The sequence below is a fragment of the Fonsecaea nubica genome (assembly GCF_001646965.1).
Source record: "Fonsecaea nubica strain CBS 269.64 chromosome Unknown Scaff1, whole genome shotgun sequence".
Classification (NCBI taxonomy): Eukaryota; Fungi; Ascomycota; class Eurotiomycetes; order Chaetothyriales; family Herpotrichiellaceae; genus Fonsecaea; species Fonsecaea nubica.
The window spans coordinates 641,442-655,618 of NW_019173674.1; the positions used below are offsets into that span (position 1 = coordinate 641,442).

General features: G+C 53.6%; 5 protein-coding genes across 5 annotated transcripts; 3 read left to right on the forward strand and 2 right to left on the reverse strand.

Annotated features, from left to right (window-relative positions):
- Positions 1-133: 133 nt before the first annotated feature.
- Positions 134-1,399, forward strand: AYO20_00225 (hypothetical protein; the record flags this gene model as incomplete). The annotated part of the gene is made up of 1 exon (XM_022638536.1): positions 134-1,399. The coding sequence occupies one exon, from the start codon at positions 134-136 to the stop codon at positions 1,397-1,399; it is 1,266 nt and encodes a 421-aa protein (XP_022505501.1).
- Positions 1,400-1,651: 252 nt separating this feature from the next.
- On the reverse strand, positions 1,652-6,815 carry AYO20_00226 (hypothetical protein; the record flags this gene model as incomplete). The annotated part of the gene is made up of 10 exons (XM_022638537.1): positions 1,652-2,235; positions 2,299-2,702; positions 2,757-2,867; positions 2,923-3,740; positions 3,807-4,519; positions 4,577-5,037; positions 5,093-5,401; positions 5,468-5,747; positions 5,800-5,895; positions 5,957-6,815. The coding sequence occupies 10 exons, from the start codon at positions 6,813-6,815 to the stop codon at positions 1,652-1,654; spliced, it is 4,635 nt and encodes a 1,544-aa protein (XP_022505502.1).
- A 1,497-nt stretch (positions 6,816-8,312) lies between these two features.
- AYO20_00227 (hypothetical protein) lies at positions 8,313-9,895 on the forward strand (the record flags this gene model as incomplete). The annotated part of the gene is made up of 2 exons (XM_022638538.1): positions 8,313-8,441; positions 8,501-9,895. 2 exons carry the CDS (start codon positions 8,313-8,315, stop codon positions 9,893-9,895), a joined length of 1,524 nt encoding a protein of 507 aa, XP_022505503.1.
- A 280-nt stretch (positions 9,896-10,175) lies between these two features.
- AYO20_00228 (hypothetical protein) lies at positions 10,176-11,405 on the reverse strand (the record flags this gene model as incomplete). Its single annotated transcript, XM_022638539.1, has 2 exons — positions 10,176-11,244; positions 11,311-11,405. 2 exons carry the CDS (start codon positions 11,403-11,405, stop codon positions 10,176-10,178), a joined length of 1,164 nt encoding a protein of 387 aa, XP_022505504.1.
- A 630-nt stretch (positions 11,406-12,035) lies between these two features.
- Positions 12,036-13,872, forward strand: AYO20_00229 (hypothetical protein; the record flags this gene model as incomplete). Its single annotated transcript, XM_022638540.1, has 3 exons — positions 12,036-12,386; positions 12,456-12,541; positions 12,609-13,872. The coding sequence occupies 3 exons, from the start codon at positions 12,036-12,038 to the stop codon at positions 13,870-13,872; spliced, it is 1,701 nt and encodes a 566-aa protein (XP_022505505.1).
- Between the last annotated feature and the right edge of the window lie 305 nt (positions 13,873-14,177).

A 14,177-nucleotide genomic window follows, 5' to 3' on the forward strand; every position in this document is an offset into this window, starting at 1 on the left:
TGGGATAGCGCAGCTACACAGTACGACGACAAAGGAGGAGGAATAGGGATAGAGAACCTCCCACCCTCGCACACTTCCTCGACGTCGTTTCCCCATTGTACGCTCAACAGTTCGACCTCGGAAAACATCAATCATGCCAACACGTCAAATGCAAGTCGGCATCGTCGGGGCCGGCATCGCAGGCTTGTCCGCTGCCATCGCCCTCTCCCACGCCGGCCACTCTGTCTCGCTGTACGAGAAATCCCGATTCCGCAACGAAACGGGCGCGGCCATCATCATTGGGCCCAACGGCACCAGGATCCTGTCGAAATGGGGCTTCGATTTCGTGAGGGCCGGCAGCCTAGATTACAGCCAGATGCGCCGCGTCAGGGCCGACACGGTCGAGGTTGACTCGGAGGAGTTCTTCACCGACATCAAGGAGCAGTACGGCGACAGGTGGCTGCTCTTCCACCGTGCTGATCTCCACGCAGGCTTGAAGGCATTGGTGGAAGCGTGCCAGCCCCAGCCACCCCAGATCAACCTGGGCGTGCAGGTCGTCGATGTCGACGTCGAGACCGGTCTCCTCAAGCTGGCCACGGGCGAACAAGTCCAGAAGGACCTGGTAGTCATCGCCGACGGCGCCCACAGCGAACTCATCGCCAGTGTCATTGGCCGTCCTTACCCCGTGAGCAAGTCGCCCATGTCCATGTACCGCTTCCTGCAACCCTTTGACAAGGTCCTGGCGCACCCCGAAGCCGGCAAATTCTACCAGAACCAACCGCCCGGTTTCACCACATTCTACAAGACAGAGGTGGGCCGGCCGGGTCTGCTGCTCAACACCTACCCCTGCCGTGGTGGCGAGCTGCTGTACGTGGCGCTGGTGCACCCGACCAAACCCAAGGAGAAGGGCATTGAGGGCTGGGACTCGCCCGCCGACCTGGCCGACGTGCTGGCCGACGCCAAGGGGTTCCATCCTGCCGTACAGGCCGTGTGCGAGGGCGCCACCGACATCAAAGTCTACACGCAAATGTGGCGCGACCCGATCGAGAGATTCTCGCGCGGTAAGGCCGTCCTGATCGGCGACGCCGGCCATTTGATGCTCCCCACCCACGGCCAGGGCGCGTCCATGGCCCTCGAAGACGCCCGGGCGCTGCAGGTCCTCTTCCAACATGTCGACGACGCGCCGGACGCCGTGCAATCCAAGCTCCAGCTGTTCGACAAGCTGCGGCTGCCCCGCGTCAGCGCCGTCCAGACCATGTCCAACAAGATGATGGGCCCGCTGGACAAGATGGTCGCAGAGGTCCAGAGGTACTATACGGGTCCCATCCCCGGTCCCAAGGCAAAGACTTTTTCAAAGGAGTACAACGACTTTTTCTTCCTGTATGACGTCGAGAACGAAGCGAGCAAAATTGGTCAATGAAATGAAGTGATGAACCCCAAGAGAAAATGGGGAGTATTAGATTAAGACGGCACCGTCATCTGGATGGTCCGGGGCTAGATTAATAGAAATTCCTTCCATAGAACCCACTTCAAAGGGCTTCCAAGTATAAACCTTACAGCAAAAGTCCGAATCACACACGAACCAAAGATTCCTTACAGAGATCCTGCCTTCTCTGTTTTTTTTTTCCGTCCACGCGTGGTAAACGACCAACACGACATACGAGGTACAAGCCTAGAATGCCTGGTGATGTTCCGCCTCTTTTCCCTGCGGTGTGGGTTCTGCGTGTCTCGCAAACAGCCTCCTCAGGCCCTTGTTGACGACGAGATCGACGATTCGCGCGGGGCCCTTGGCAAGGCTGACGATGCTGAACCGTCTCACGCGGAAGAGGTAGTACAGACAGATACAGGCGAAGATCTGACGGTTCGGACAAAGCCACGGGTTAGCACGGAGAGCGTCTTGTAGAAATATGTCGTCTTGTCGTTCTACAGCAGGGGGGGCAAGAGAACTCACGTTGAAGATTATGTAGGAAAACCCAATGCCAAAGTTCCGCCATCTGTCGCTGGGGTAAATCTTGCTGGCGGCCAAGAACTGGTCCGCCGACGTGAGCGGGCAGTATTGGCACTGACTCGTCGCGTCGGGATTGTACAATTGGCCCGGCGCCCCGCGGTCAAAGTACGCGGCCAGGTACTGCGCGCAGGTTTGACCAGAGGGCGGGTCGAACTTGGCCAGCTCGTTCTGCGCGCAGTGGACAAGGCGGCCCCGGAGACCGGTTCCCGCCCAGCCGGAGATGAGATAGGTCATGGGTGACACTCGATCTGGGAGTCATACTTTAGTCCCTGCAATGGACGACCAGTCGGGATAGGGGCACAGAAACATACACATAAAGATCCAAAAGCCCGGCAACGCCGTCGGGCTCTGCAAGACACCGTTAAAGGTGAGCATCATACTGAACAGTAGCGTGGCGATATTCCCCGCCGTCTCCGCGTCGGGCATGGCGGCAATGATCATGTGGGCAAACGTGCTTGTAAAGACCATGAATTGGATCACGAAAAGCAGCATCAGCCCTCTCGTTTCGTTGTCCTGGTTCTTGCCAAAGACCGCAAAGTACCACGACACCCACATGACGATGGCCAGGACTATTTGGTACGGGATTTCGACGACAATGTTGGCGACCAGGAAGGCAATCCATGAATATGCCTTGGATGGACGTTCTCGGACTTCGTAGAGAGATCGTTGAATGACGAATCGAGGCATGATTTGTTGCACGAGCGACGAAAAGATCCTGCAAATGTTCAGTATCAGTAGAATCGGTGTCGAGGTCTAGATTTCAACTAACGTGACAAGCATGAAAATGGCGAAGATGGTGTTCTGTAGACCCGTCGAGGTAGTGTTTTGCTTGTAGAACGAAAAGCCAATGAACAGTGCAGACATGATCCCCAAAAGAAACCTGGAGGGCACGTCAGTCTCTGTGGATCGGCTCAGTCGTACAGTCTCAAACTTACTTGCCGCTGATATAAGATGGCGTTCTCCAATATTGTTGAAACACGCGGTGAGTGACATGGTAGATCTGAGCAGTAAGCGGCATAGCAAATTCGGACGTCGATGATGCGTCTCCTGTAGGCGCAGGATGCTGAGCATGTTGAATACGATCCAGCTCTGCCTGGACCTCTGCAGCTTCGGGTGTCGTCTTCCACACCTCGCTCCAGTCCCGGTCAGACTTCTTCCCGCAGATATCGAGCATATATTCGGCAGGGTTCGCATCATCATCGCACCTGGGAGCACCGTTCCTCTCAAAGTAATCCAATAACGTTGTGGAATTGTGGCCAATGTCGCCGAAATATATTGTCTTGCCCCCCTTCATCAGGAAGAGCAGTCGGTCAAACTCTTGGAACAAGATAGCGGATGGTTGATGAATAGTGCAAAGAATTGCTTGTCCAGAGTCGGCGAGCTTGCGAAGGAAGGCCACAATCGACCACGAACTCTGGGAATCTAGCCCTGAGGTGGGTTCATCGAGGAAAATGAGGAGTGCTGGTTTTGCTGCAAGTTCGACGCCGATCGTCAGGAGCTTACGTTGTTCAACATTGAGACCTTCTCCTGGGTTCCCGACAATAGCCTCTGCAAAATCTTGCATGTTGAGCATTTTGATGACTTCTTCGACAAAGTCGTCCTTCTCTTTCTTTGTGACTGATTTCGGTTGGCGAAGGTAGGCCGAAAATCGAAGAGCTTCTCGGACAGTGGTGGTCTCAAGGTGGAGGTCTTGTTGCTGCACATAGCCTGTCTTGCGTTGAAAGGAAAGATCGAGGGGTTTGCCATTTACAAGCTGCCATGAAAGAGAATGTCAAAAAAAGCCGATCTAAAGACAGCCGACGTGAGTTAGAAAACTTACCATGTCACCTGTCAGTACGCCAATCTTGATTCTCTGCGCCAGGGCATCCAACAAGGTGGTCTTGCCGGCTCCTGAAGTCCCCATGAGAGCAGTCAAGGTGCCAGGTTTGACCCATCCCGAGACGCCGTCAAGTAGTCTTCGAGGCTCACCCTTTATTTTGATGTCAAGAGTCACATTCCGCCAGGTGAAGATATCTTTCTGCGCAGGTAAAGCTTTGACTTCGTCTGCTTGCTGCTCGTGGACCGGGTTGACCGAGTTGACTCCCTTTTCATCGGCTTGTATTCGCTCCTCGTCATGCTTGCCGCCTAGCAAGTATGATGGGACATGCCCTCTTCTGAAGACCAAGAATTCCGCCGTCGAGGTTGTGTCGGAATTGATTTCGGTGGCGATAAAGTAGATTGCGAAGAAGAATATCATAAAGGCAAAGAGAAAGCCGAGATTGCGCCAGATGTGACTATATGAATAGCCATAGGACGACTTCACCCATGCATCTCCTGAAACCGTGGTTTGACCTGCCACGGCGCCAGCGACGGCACATTGAAAATGGTCGTCAGTGCCGTACGGTGGAACTAAGCTGGTAGGGGCACATGGAAACTCGCGCCCGTGAACTTCATTGACAAGGAGTGCTTCGAATGCATAGGCAATTGGGTTGATCCAGGAGCTCCATTTAAACCACGGATGCATAAAGGAACGCTGCATGGTAAAGCCAGTGTCTGACGTGTCATTAGCATGGGAAGGTCTCATCGAGACAAACGCGGAGAGCCACTTACAAATGACGATCCAGAGAATCATGACACCAGCAATGGCCAAAGCGGCTGAAATTGTTTTCGTCACCGCTGCCGTGGTTCGAAAGATGGCAGACATGGTCAACATGGCCATGAAGTTGAAGAGGAAGAAGATGAAGAAATTTGACGCCTCGTACCTCAACCCTGCCAGGAAATACAGTATGATGTTGAACACGGTAGTTGTGCAGAATTTGATGGGCAAATCGGCCACAATACCTGCGACAGCCTCCGTGAACGGGTGGTAGAAGGCATACGACTTGTGTTTGGCGACAATGGGCCTTTGGCTGTACAAGGTGTTGATCTCAACAATAGACTGCAGAGCACTGAGCAAGACAGCAAAGAAGAGAACAGAGCCTTTGGCGAAGAAGCTGCCTGTAGAGAGCGGAGTGCCAAAGAAGATAGACCCTATGATTAGTGCTTGTGCGATTTGACTGAAGATGACGGCGCTGAAATTTGTCATTAGCTTCGTAGGAAACCCGGGAGGCCGCAAACACGACCTACATAGTTGATGCCTTGTCGTTCCAGAGTCTCTGGTATGCTCGAGTCACGCAAAGGCGAACTTGCATTGGAATGCTGATCACATATGGCGATTTGGGGCGCACATGATCGGACTGCATTTGCTGATGCGACTCTCTGAATGTCTGGAGCGCTTCTTCTCCGTCGGCCTCAACTTCTGCGTGTTCGGCTTCCTCTCGAGATGCCTTGTACTGAGCACTCTCGAGCCAGTACTTTTCAAATTCCGTAGCCGTACGGGGAACCTTGTTTTCGAACCCTTCTCTGGGTCGTCTCTCGCTTGGGTTCGTAACGGACCTAGAGTGACGTCCTTAGCCAATGCGCCTGACGTGCCGGTCCATAGATGCGGGAAATAACACGTACGTCAAAAAGTCGCCTGTGGTCTGTCGAGGAGGACAATACCAGCCCATTTCTTCGAAATATGCCCGAGCTTCATCGCAAGGACCGAAGTAAATCTGTCTCCCTTCGTAGAGGACGATTGCCTTGTCGCACAGGTCGTAGATGGCCTGCGAAGCCTGGTAAATGGCGATGAGGGAAGTGAGACCCACGTAGTCTGCAGCGATTCGAAGCGAGCGAACGAATTCGAGGGCAGTTTGCGAGTCAAGCCCACGGGTAGAATTATCCCACGCCGCAATAGGCGAACCTGTCAAGAGATTATGGGTATAGTTCCTTAGTCCATTCCAAAGCAAACTCACCTGCTAGAGCCATTTCGGCGATGCTGACACGTTTTCGCTCTCCGCCGCTGACACCACGTACGAAATCGTCTCCAACTTTGGTGTTACGCGTGTGTGCTGAGTACACAGATCAGTCGTAACTCTTCACTAGACCTTTTGTATCGTTCCGGCAACTTACACAAGCCGAAGATGTTCATCATGACAGATGCCATGTATTTGGCCCATTCGGCTCTGGGAAAGTCAAGAACTCTGTTGGATGGAGTGCGGCAGGCGGCTGCAAAGTTGAGCGTCTCGCCCACGGTTAAATGAGGAAAATGCTTTTCGTTCTCTTGGTTGTATATTGCCTCGCCTTTGAACTCTTTGATGAAAAGTTCCCGAGATATTCCACTATAAGTGATTTTGGAATCGTCCGAGAGCTGTAGACCTTGGAGCTCGCCGCAAATGGTTTTGAGGAACGTAGAACAACCACTCCCGGGCCGACCCAGGACAATCAGCAGCTCTCCACTGTTAACATTCCCGTTGAAATTGCGTAATATCTGCTTCTCGGCAGGATGCTGGAAAAGCTCGCGAATGCGGAATGGTTGCATAAAGATGGAGCCCACGTTTTGCTGGAGGACTAGAGCGGACCCCTTCCCAAAAACACTGAGATTCTTGAAAGTGAAGCCAGACCTCCGCAATTTGATGTCCTGTTGCTCGAGAAGTTGTAGAAACTTGCGGATCCAGAGGTAAAAGTTGAATGCGGGATTGTTCGGATCGAATTCGGGGGACTCAATGCCCATGCCTGCGACAGTATCCTGTCTTTGTAGGCCATCGCTAGTAATGGTGCGAGTCCGAACCCCGGACAGGATGGTTGCGATCCTCACAAGCTCATCCTGGTTTGCTGGTTCTTCGTCGTCGAAGCGGTAGTCGTCCGTATCTCTTGTTCTTCGCGTTCGGATTGGCTCGAATCTCGGGCCTTCAGAACTGCTCGTTGTCACCTCGCGCTCCAGGGAGTTGCGGGTTGGAGGAGAAACGTGTTCTTCGTCTTCTGAGCCCATGGTGTCGATTACTGGTGTGTTTGACTGTCGGAAGGAATACAATGTAATGAGTAGATGAAGTTCTCAAAAAGATCCAAAGGCTCTAAAGGCCTCGATTTTTGACTATTTCGAAATGAGATCTGTCACCCCAAGGGCGTCAACCATACAAGAAATGCTAGACAGGCAGTGACTGAGACATTTCATACACGTAGTCGATGCTGTGGCAGTAATAATAAAATGGGAAGACTAGTGTGAAATGAAGAATGAACCTGTACAAGGGACGGACTTCAACCATCTCCGGGCTCTGATGTCAAATGCAGAAGGGAGGCCTCATTGGAGAAGGTAGGTAGCATTTCTCGGCTTCTGGAGCGAGGTACGAGGATGTAGTGAAATCCATGCATAAGTCGCTGGAATGCTCGAGACCCAAGAACTCGCCCAGGCCGGGGTTTGCGGAAGTCCCTCTATGGCATTGGAAATGCCGCCTCAAGAACCAATTCGGGAAGGGAAACCCTTGTCCCCACCATTATCGATGCGCTAGGAACATATCAGTCGATAGTACCGACAACTCCACCATATTAAATTATGAAGCGCTGATCCTAGAGCATGTTTCAATGCCAGGCACAGGAATCTGTATCGGTGGGGTTATTGCCCTTGTCCGGCAAAACAACACCAAAGAAGAGAACCCAATTGGAGAGATCGACGCTTGAAGGATCAAAGCACAGGGAAAACTGCGAGACGCTGGAGGCCTGGCATGTACGGGCCACGGAGCAATTGTTCATTCTTCATGTGCACCTAAAGGCACTGCTAATAGACCCCAAATTACGACGGACTGGCCAGGGAGGGTCTTGGGACGTCGTGTTTGTTACTTAAGGCCTTACCTAATGATGCTGCAAGGATTTGCCGCTTCCTGAAAGGGCCAATTGGCAAGGGTTCAAGTGTGTCAGCATTGTTTAGCGTCGCTTACTGCGCTGCAGCAGGAACAAGAAGATTGTGTACAGGCTGCAAAGATCTTAAACTGTCGGCATGGCCAAGGCATGGCGGATGGTAATTCGCTTGTGCGCCGGGCACCAAGGATGGAGTTCCGGAGGGCAGGAGAGTATGCTGTGTTCAAGTGCTGACCAGCGTTTGACACGAACGGATAAGGATGGGAGCTCGGGAGATGATGATTTGTGCAGACTCGGACAGGTTGATGCGAGCACCGAATCAGAGAGTGAGCAGGGGTGTTTCGTACTCGGAAGGCAGAGTTTGTGTAGCTGAAGAACAACAATCAATGGCTGAGATGGAGAATCACAACAAATGTGGGCGCAGCGCAGTTTTGAGTGACGACACACTTATGCCAAGCCGCCACTTCCGAATCCGGTGGCGGGGCGGGAACTTCGTTGCTTGTCAGCCGATTGCAGCAGCTCGCATCGTAAACAGTTCACACTCTACCATCAGACACTCGGCAATACGAAATACGCATCCCCGCCACCACCAAAAGTAATCCTATCGCCCCTTTCCTCGGGACACGATGATCAAATGTCGTTGCCTGGTCTTGGCCTAGAAGAGCCAGAAGAGGTTCACACCGTCGAGGCCACCCAACACGACCTCGCAAAGGAGACGGAATGGCGCTTCGAGGTGGCCGTGGGCAAGTATGTCCAAGTCAAGGTGAGTCCAGCTACGTCTCAGGCCACTGCTGAGCCTTGTCTAATGCGCGGATCTTGCAGCTGTTGACGGGCTCCGCTGAGCTGTTTGGGACTGAACTTGTGCTGGGGAACACATACACTTTCACCGGCACAAAGGCTGCCATCTACACTTGGAATGGCTGCTCGTTCCAGGTCAGCGGCGATGCCCTTCAAAGCGAGTATGTCGCAGAGGAAACTCCGATGAACGAGTACATCAATACTCACTTCAGTCTCGAGAACCTGCGGAGTCAGGCTCAGAGTACTGGGCGCGAAGGACCCCGAATCTTGATCTTGGGGCCTGAGGATGCTGGCAAAACCTCTCTTGCAAAAATTCTCACTGGTTATGCTTCTCGTTCTGCACGATCCCCAGTCGTGGTCAATCTGGACGTCAAGGAAGGCGTTATGAGCATTCCCGGCACACTCACGGCCACTGTCTTCAAAACCCTGATGGACGTTGAAGAAGGATGGGGAACTGCGCCAATGTCTGGCCCTAATGGGGTCATCCCCGTCAAGTTACCCCTCGTCTACTTTTTTGGAAGCTCGAAACCAGAGGAAAAGGAAGGCAAGGTCTACAAAGCTCAGATCAATCGGTTGGCTCTCGCAGTGGCGGGACGTCGAGCTCAAGACCCCGAAGCTAGAGAAAGTGGTATCATCATCGATACCCCGGGAAGTCTGACGACGATGAAATCTGGAAATACTGTTGGCTATGACATTATTCAGGACATTGTTTCTGAATTTGCCGTTTCAGCCATCATCTGTATGGGATCCGAGAGACTCTACAGTGACATGGTCAAGAAATTCGATGGACAACCCATCGCATTCCGGCCCTCATCATCGACCACCACTGCCGCGCCTGCGACGCCCGAGACAATCTCTGTCATCAAACTTGCCAAATCGGGCGGCTGCGTCGATCGCGATGAAGCATTTATGACCGCCTTCCGCGCGGCACAAATCAAGACATATTTCTACGGCAACCCGCGCCTGAGCAACGGAATTGCTCTCCAACCTCGCCATCAACAAGTGGATTTCTCTACGTTGACCGTCTGGCGCCGCATCGGAACCACTCCTGACCCTTCAGCCAATTTTGACGAGGGCGACGAAGACTCGTTCCTACCCGGTGGTGTGGACGATGACGCTGATGATGTATTCCCTTCTTCTACGTCAAAGGTGCCGCTGCCCCTATCTCAGATATTTGAACGCGTGGTTAGCCCGATCGCGGCGATGCGAAGTTCCGTCCTCGCCGTTATGAACTGCGACGGAGAAGCCGACCAAGAAGTTATTCGCGACAGCACTGTGATGGGATTTCTCTATGTCACAGACACCGATGAGGTAAGAGGGCGAATTAGTCTTTTGAGTCCTGTTGCAGGGCGCGTACCGAACCGGGCGATTGTGTGGGCGGGTTGGCCAGAAAGTGTCATCGGGTTGGAAAGGACCTGAACCAGAACAGTGGCCTCAGCATGCGAGGACGGTGTCGCATATTGGGAGGATTGAACCACTGCATCGAGCGTACACCAAAAGTCAGAGGAAAATTACAGGAGAGAACCCAGGATAGACAATTCAAATCTCGCGAGACAGAGGCAACCTCTATTTTGATCTAGGATATGTCGCCTGTTTTCCCATACAGTACCCTTATAGACATTCGGTTATCAGCCGTCCAACTATTTCCCTGACAGTCGAGACAGTATATCGGTGGACGATGACCTGCGTCCTCCTCGCTTTAGTCTCCCTTGACCAAATCCCGCAGAATCCGGAGCAGACTCCGGATGCCCGCAAGGACATTCTGGTCCGGACCGTCGCCAGGCGTCCACCTCGCGTGGGCAAAGTCGATGAGGCGTACTTCGTGGACCTTGTGCGGTCGGACATCTTCGTCGTCATCGTCGTCGTTGTCGTCTTCATCTTCATCTTCCTCGTTGTCCTCGTTGTCTCCATCCCCTGCGTCTCTGGCATCCTCGTCTTCCTCTTTCACAATGCTGGCCTCGAGCGTCTCCGGATCTCCTTCATACACCATCAACACGCTCGCGCTGTACATTCGACTCTCCTCGTTTTCCAGCACGTACTGTATACTCTCCAGTTCCCTGATGAACCGGCGGATGAGAAACTCGGCGCGCTGGCTCTTGAATCGGGAGTTCTTTCCAGTGGTCGAGTCGTCCTGGCGGCTGCCACTGACGCCGCCAAAATACGTCTCGAAGGCATCAACGACGTTCTCTGCCTTGAAAGACTGCCCGTAGAACTTGTTGTAGGATTTGTACCCGTTCTTGACCTCGACGTACTCTTTCTCCGCGGGGGTCACCTCGACCCCGGAGTCAGCCCACACTTTCATCCCAGCAAGACGAAAGCCTAGACTCCCGCTCGTTGTCTTCGCCGCCACGTCATCTAGTTTCCTTCTCTTGGCCAACGGCGCGTCGTCATCCCACAGTCTGGCACCGAGCTTAACGTCCAGCACATTGGGGTGCTTGAAACCGGACACGACATTCTCCAGAACGATCGCCAGGCCCGTAGAGAGTTTCTGGCCGCCGGAAGGTTTCCAGGAAGTGCGCCTGTTGAGCCCCAGTACAGTGTTCGGGGCGGTCCCCTGAACCGCAGCTGGAGCAGCAACGCCATCTTGAGAGGTCTGCAACAACGGCGCTACAGCTTCTTGGTCGTCATTCTCGGAGAGCGACCCCAGGAAAGTAGGCATGTGGGCCTGGAACAAGGGGTGGTCTTTGGCGGACTCGTAGAAGTCGATCTCAGCCTGCGTGCAGGGCTTGATAATGAGCGAACCCGAGGCATTGGAGCTGATGCCATCACTGTGTACGGAAGAACGTTAGTGTCACACAGAACGATAAACAGCCACATCGCGGAGGTTTCCTTACTGGCCAGCAGCGGTGTGGTCGAATCGTACCAGCTCGGACTCTGAGAACTTCGCTGCAACCTTTTTGGTTGGGTGTGTTGAGCTAGAGCTCTCCATGTTGACAGCCCCGCAAAGACGATAACCTTTGAGAAACTCGTAGAGAACGGGAGAGACAGGTGCTTTACGAGAATGTGAAGACAATCATAGGGACCCCAAGAGCTGCCACTTCCTCACACTGGTACATGCGGTGAATCAATCGACTGGCGTGGTCACCGACAACCCTTTGAAGGATTGCCGCCATCGATCGAGCTGGCCGCCAGGGTGCGGAGACGATTGGCGGAAGAGTCAAGACGCCGCTCCAGACTCGGCGCCTTTAGTCGCAGCCCACGGTGTTTTGGGGATCTCAGCCTTGCTTGGGAGGTTGAAGGGAAAGAAGTACGAGGTACAGCCTTTATGATTGCACGCGATCGAAAGGTGCATCATGTGGCCTCTCACGCACATTGCTGCAATGCGGCCTTTTGCAGATGCGGTTGTTTGCTCACCTGCCCTTCACTTCTGGCGAGACGATCAATAGTGCTTCAGATCATAAACTTGTGTCCACCTCCCATTCAAGGTAGAAGTGAATGATCAAAGACTGCCACTAGGACCTCGTTCATCTGCAGCTCTTATTGCTCTGATCCTCGAAACCATTCTTCTCATCTCTTTACCTCTTTCCCTCCTTCACGTCCAAAGTCCCGCTGGGAAAATATGGCCCGCACTCAAGAATCATCCGAGGATACTAAATACTCAAACTCAACACAAGATTCCAATGTGGACGTCAACGACGCCGATCTCAGACCACATGATGCTATGAACGACGCTGAGACCATAAAACTTCCGCTGAGGCCCCGAGCCGACAAAGCTGCCTCTAACGAGATTCAAAATCCTGCCCTGCCTACCCTGCCGCAACCTGAGGCCGGCGAGTACACCGGAGATGGCAATGTCCAAGAAGAAGATGAAGAGAATCAAGACTACGGCGAAGCCACCAACGAACCCCCAGCAGAGTTGAAGAAGAAGAGCAAGAAGAAGAGACGCAAGCCAGCAAGTAAACGCGGGTTGGTATGTCTCTCGATCTGACCCCCCAAAAGGAAGAGGTATGGGGAGAGTTGTGCTGATACCAATCTCAAGAACAAACCGACCGGCTTCGAAGACTACTTTGCAGACCCTCCCCTGACGCCAGAGCAGTATGCCGAGGAGCAAGAAATATATCATCCGTAAGTTTCAAACTGCATGTCTCGGGGGCAAAAGCGACCACCACGTATGCTAATCCCGTCGGCACAGTCGTCTATCCTTCGTGGACAGAATCACCACAGCAATAGCCCGCTTCGAAATGACTCGGAAACTCACTCCACAGCGCAGAGACGTCCTGTACAAGTACCTCAGCTATGGCAGTCTGACGATAAGCCAGAATGTCGGCCAGGGCGGCCAGGACACCGAAGGCATGGACAAGACCCAGATCGCCCACGTGACGACACAAGTTCGGATCAGCGACGACATGCGGGACCTGGGCACCGAGACGAGTCTTTACGAGGTCGACTTCCTCGGCTGCCTCAGAGGCTTCTTGAGCCGCCGCGCGAAGAACATCTTTGGACTCGACACGCGGGACGAGGTCAAAATGGTCTGTACCACTTTGGAGAGGTTCCTCGACTACCTTCTGCAGCGCGACGTCTGTCCAGAATACAAGGAGGACGTACTCGCCGCCCGTGCGCTGTGCCGCAAAGTCGAGCCCGAGCTCTGGGACATGGCCGAAGCGACGCGCCGTCTGCCGGGAGAATTCAACGTGGCATGCTCGACCCTCTTCGGTGGCAGCTACGCACGCGACTACGACGGGGAGACGTGGTGGGGGAACCCAGACACCGAAGAAGCCGTCTTCGTAGGGTTGAAGCCCGACGAAGCCCAGCAGATTGTGAGGTTCGGAGTAGCCGGCGCCGCCGACGAGGAAGTCTACACTGCATTCCTCGCGGGCGTGCAGGACAATGTCCCGAAGATGATGGACATCGTCAACACGCAGGAACACACGGGCTTCGAGGTCACCCGCATCGAGCCTCCCACCAGCGAATGCAAAACCATCTACACGACGCACTCTAAGCTCTTCCGCCCTGTCGGCCGCGTGTACGCCAAACCTTGGAAGAACCCGGACGCGCTCCCCGAAGATCTCACCCCGTCCGAGCGAGCAGGCTCGTCCACAACCACCACCACGGGGTCAGAACCCGAGCCACAGGTCGCGCAGCCCACCGAATACGTCTTCTTGATCGAGTCGATCCTCCAGTCCTACATCCGCGTGGGCACCAAAGTCGAAGCCACCGTCCGAATCCTAGGCTGCGGCATCATGTTCTTCGACGACGTGCTCAACGTGTACCCGACCTTCGACGAGTTTCTGGTCAACGAGATGATGGTGGGTTGGAAGTCGCCCAAACCGCTCAAGGGCGCGCTAGATTATATCTCCGAGGACGATGATAGTGATGGCGACGGAGGAGATGATGTTGGTGGTGGTGGTGGTGGTGATGAAGGTAGGAAGATGGAAACTGGAGGAAAGAGTGTGTGAGTCGTGCGTGGCTACCGGCGAAGCGGTCGGTGCATATCAAGTGATGGCCACCAAGAGCAACATGACGATTAATGAAAGCAATACCAGGGCAAGGCACATCCTTGCAGACGAAGACGCCCTTGACTCAGTGTGAACGTGATAGACACTCGGTCAGTGTCGAACCGAACCATGAACGAATGACCCTCTCCACTTCTTGATACAGGTCAAACTCGAGAACTGTGCTTGTAATCATTCTTCTCATCCCATTCGACATATCTGAGCACCGAGCATGAAAAATTCCATATCCCATATTGCACATACACAGC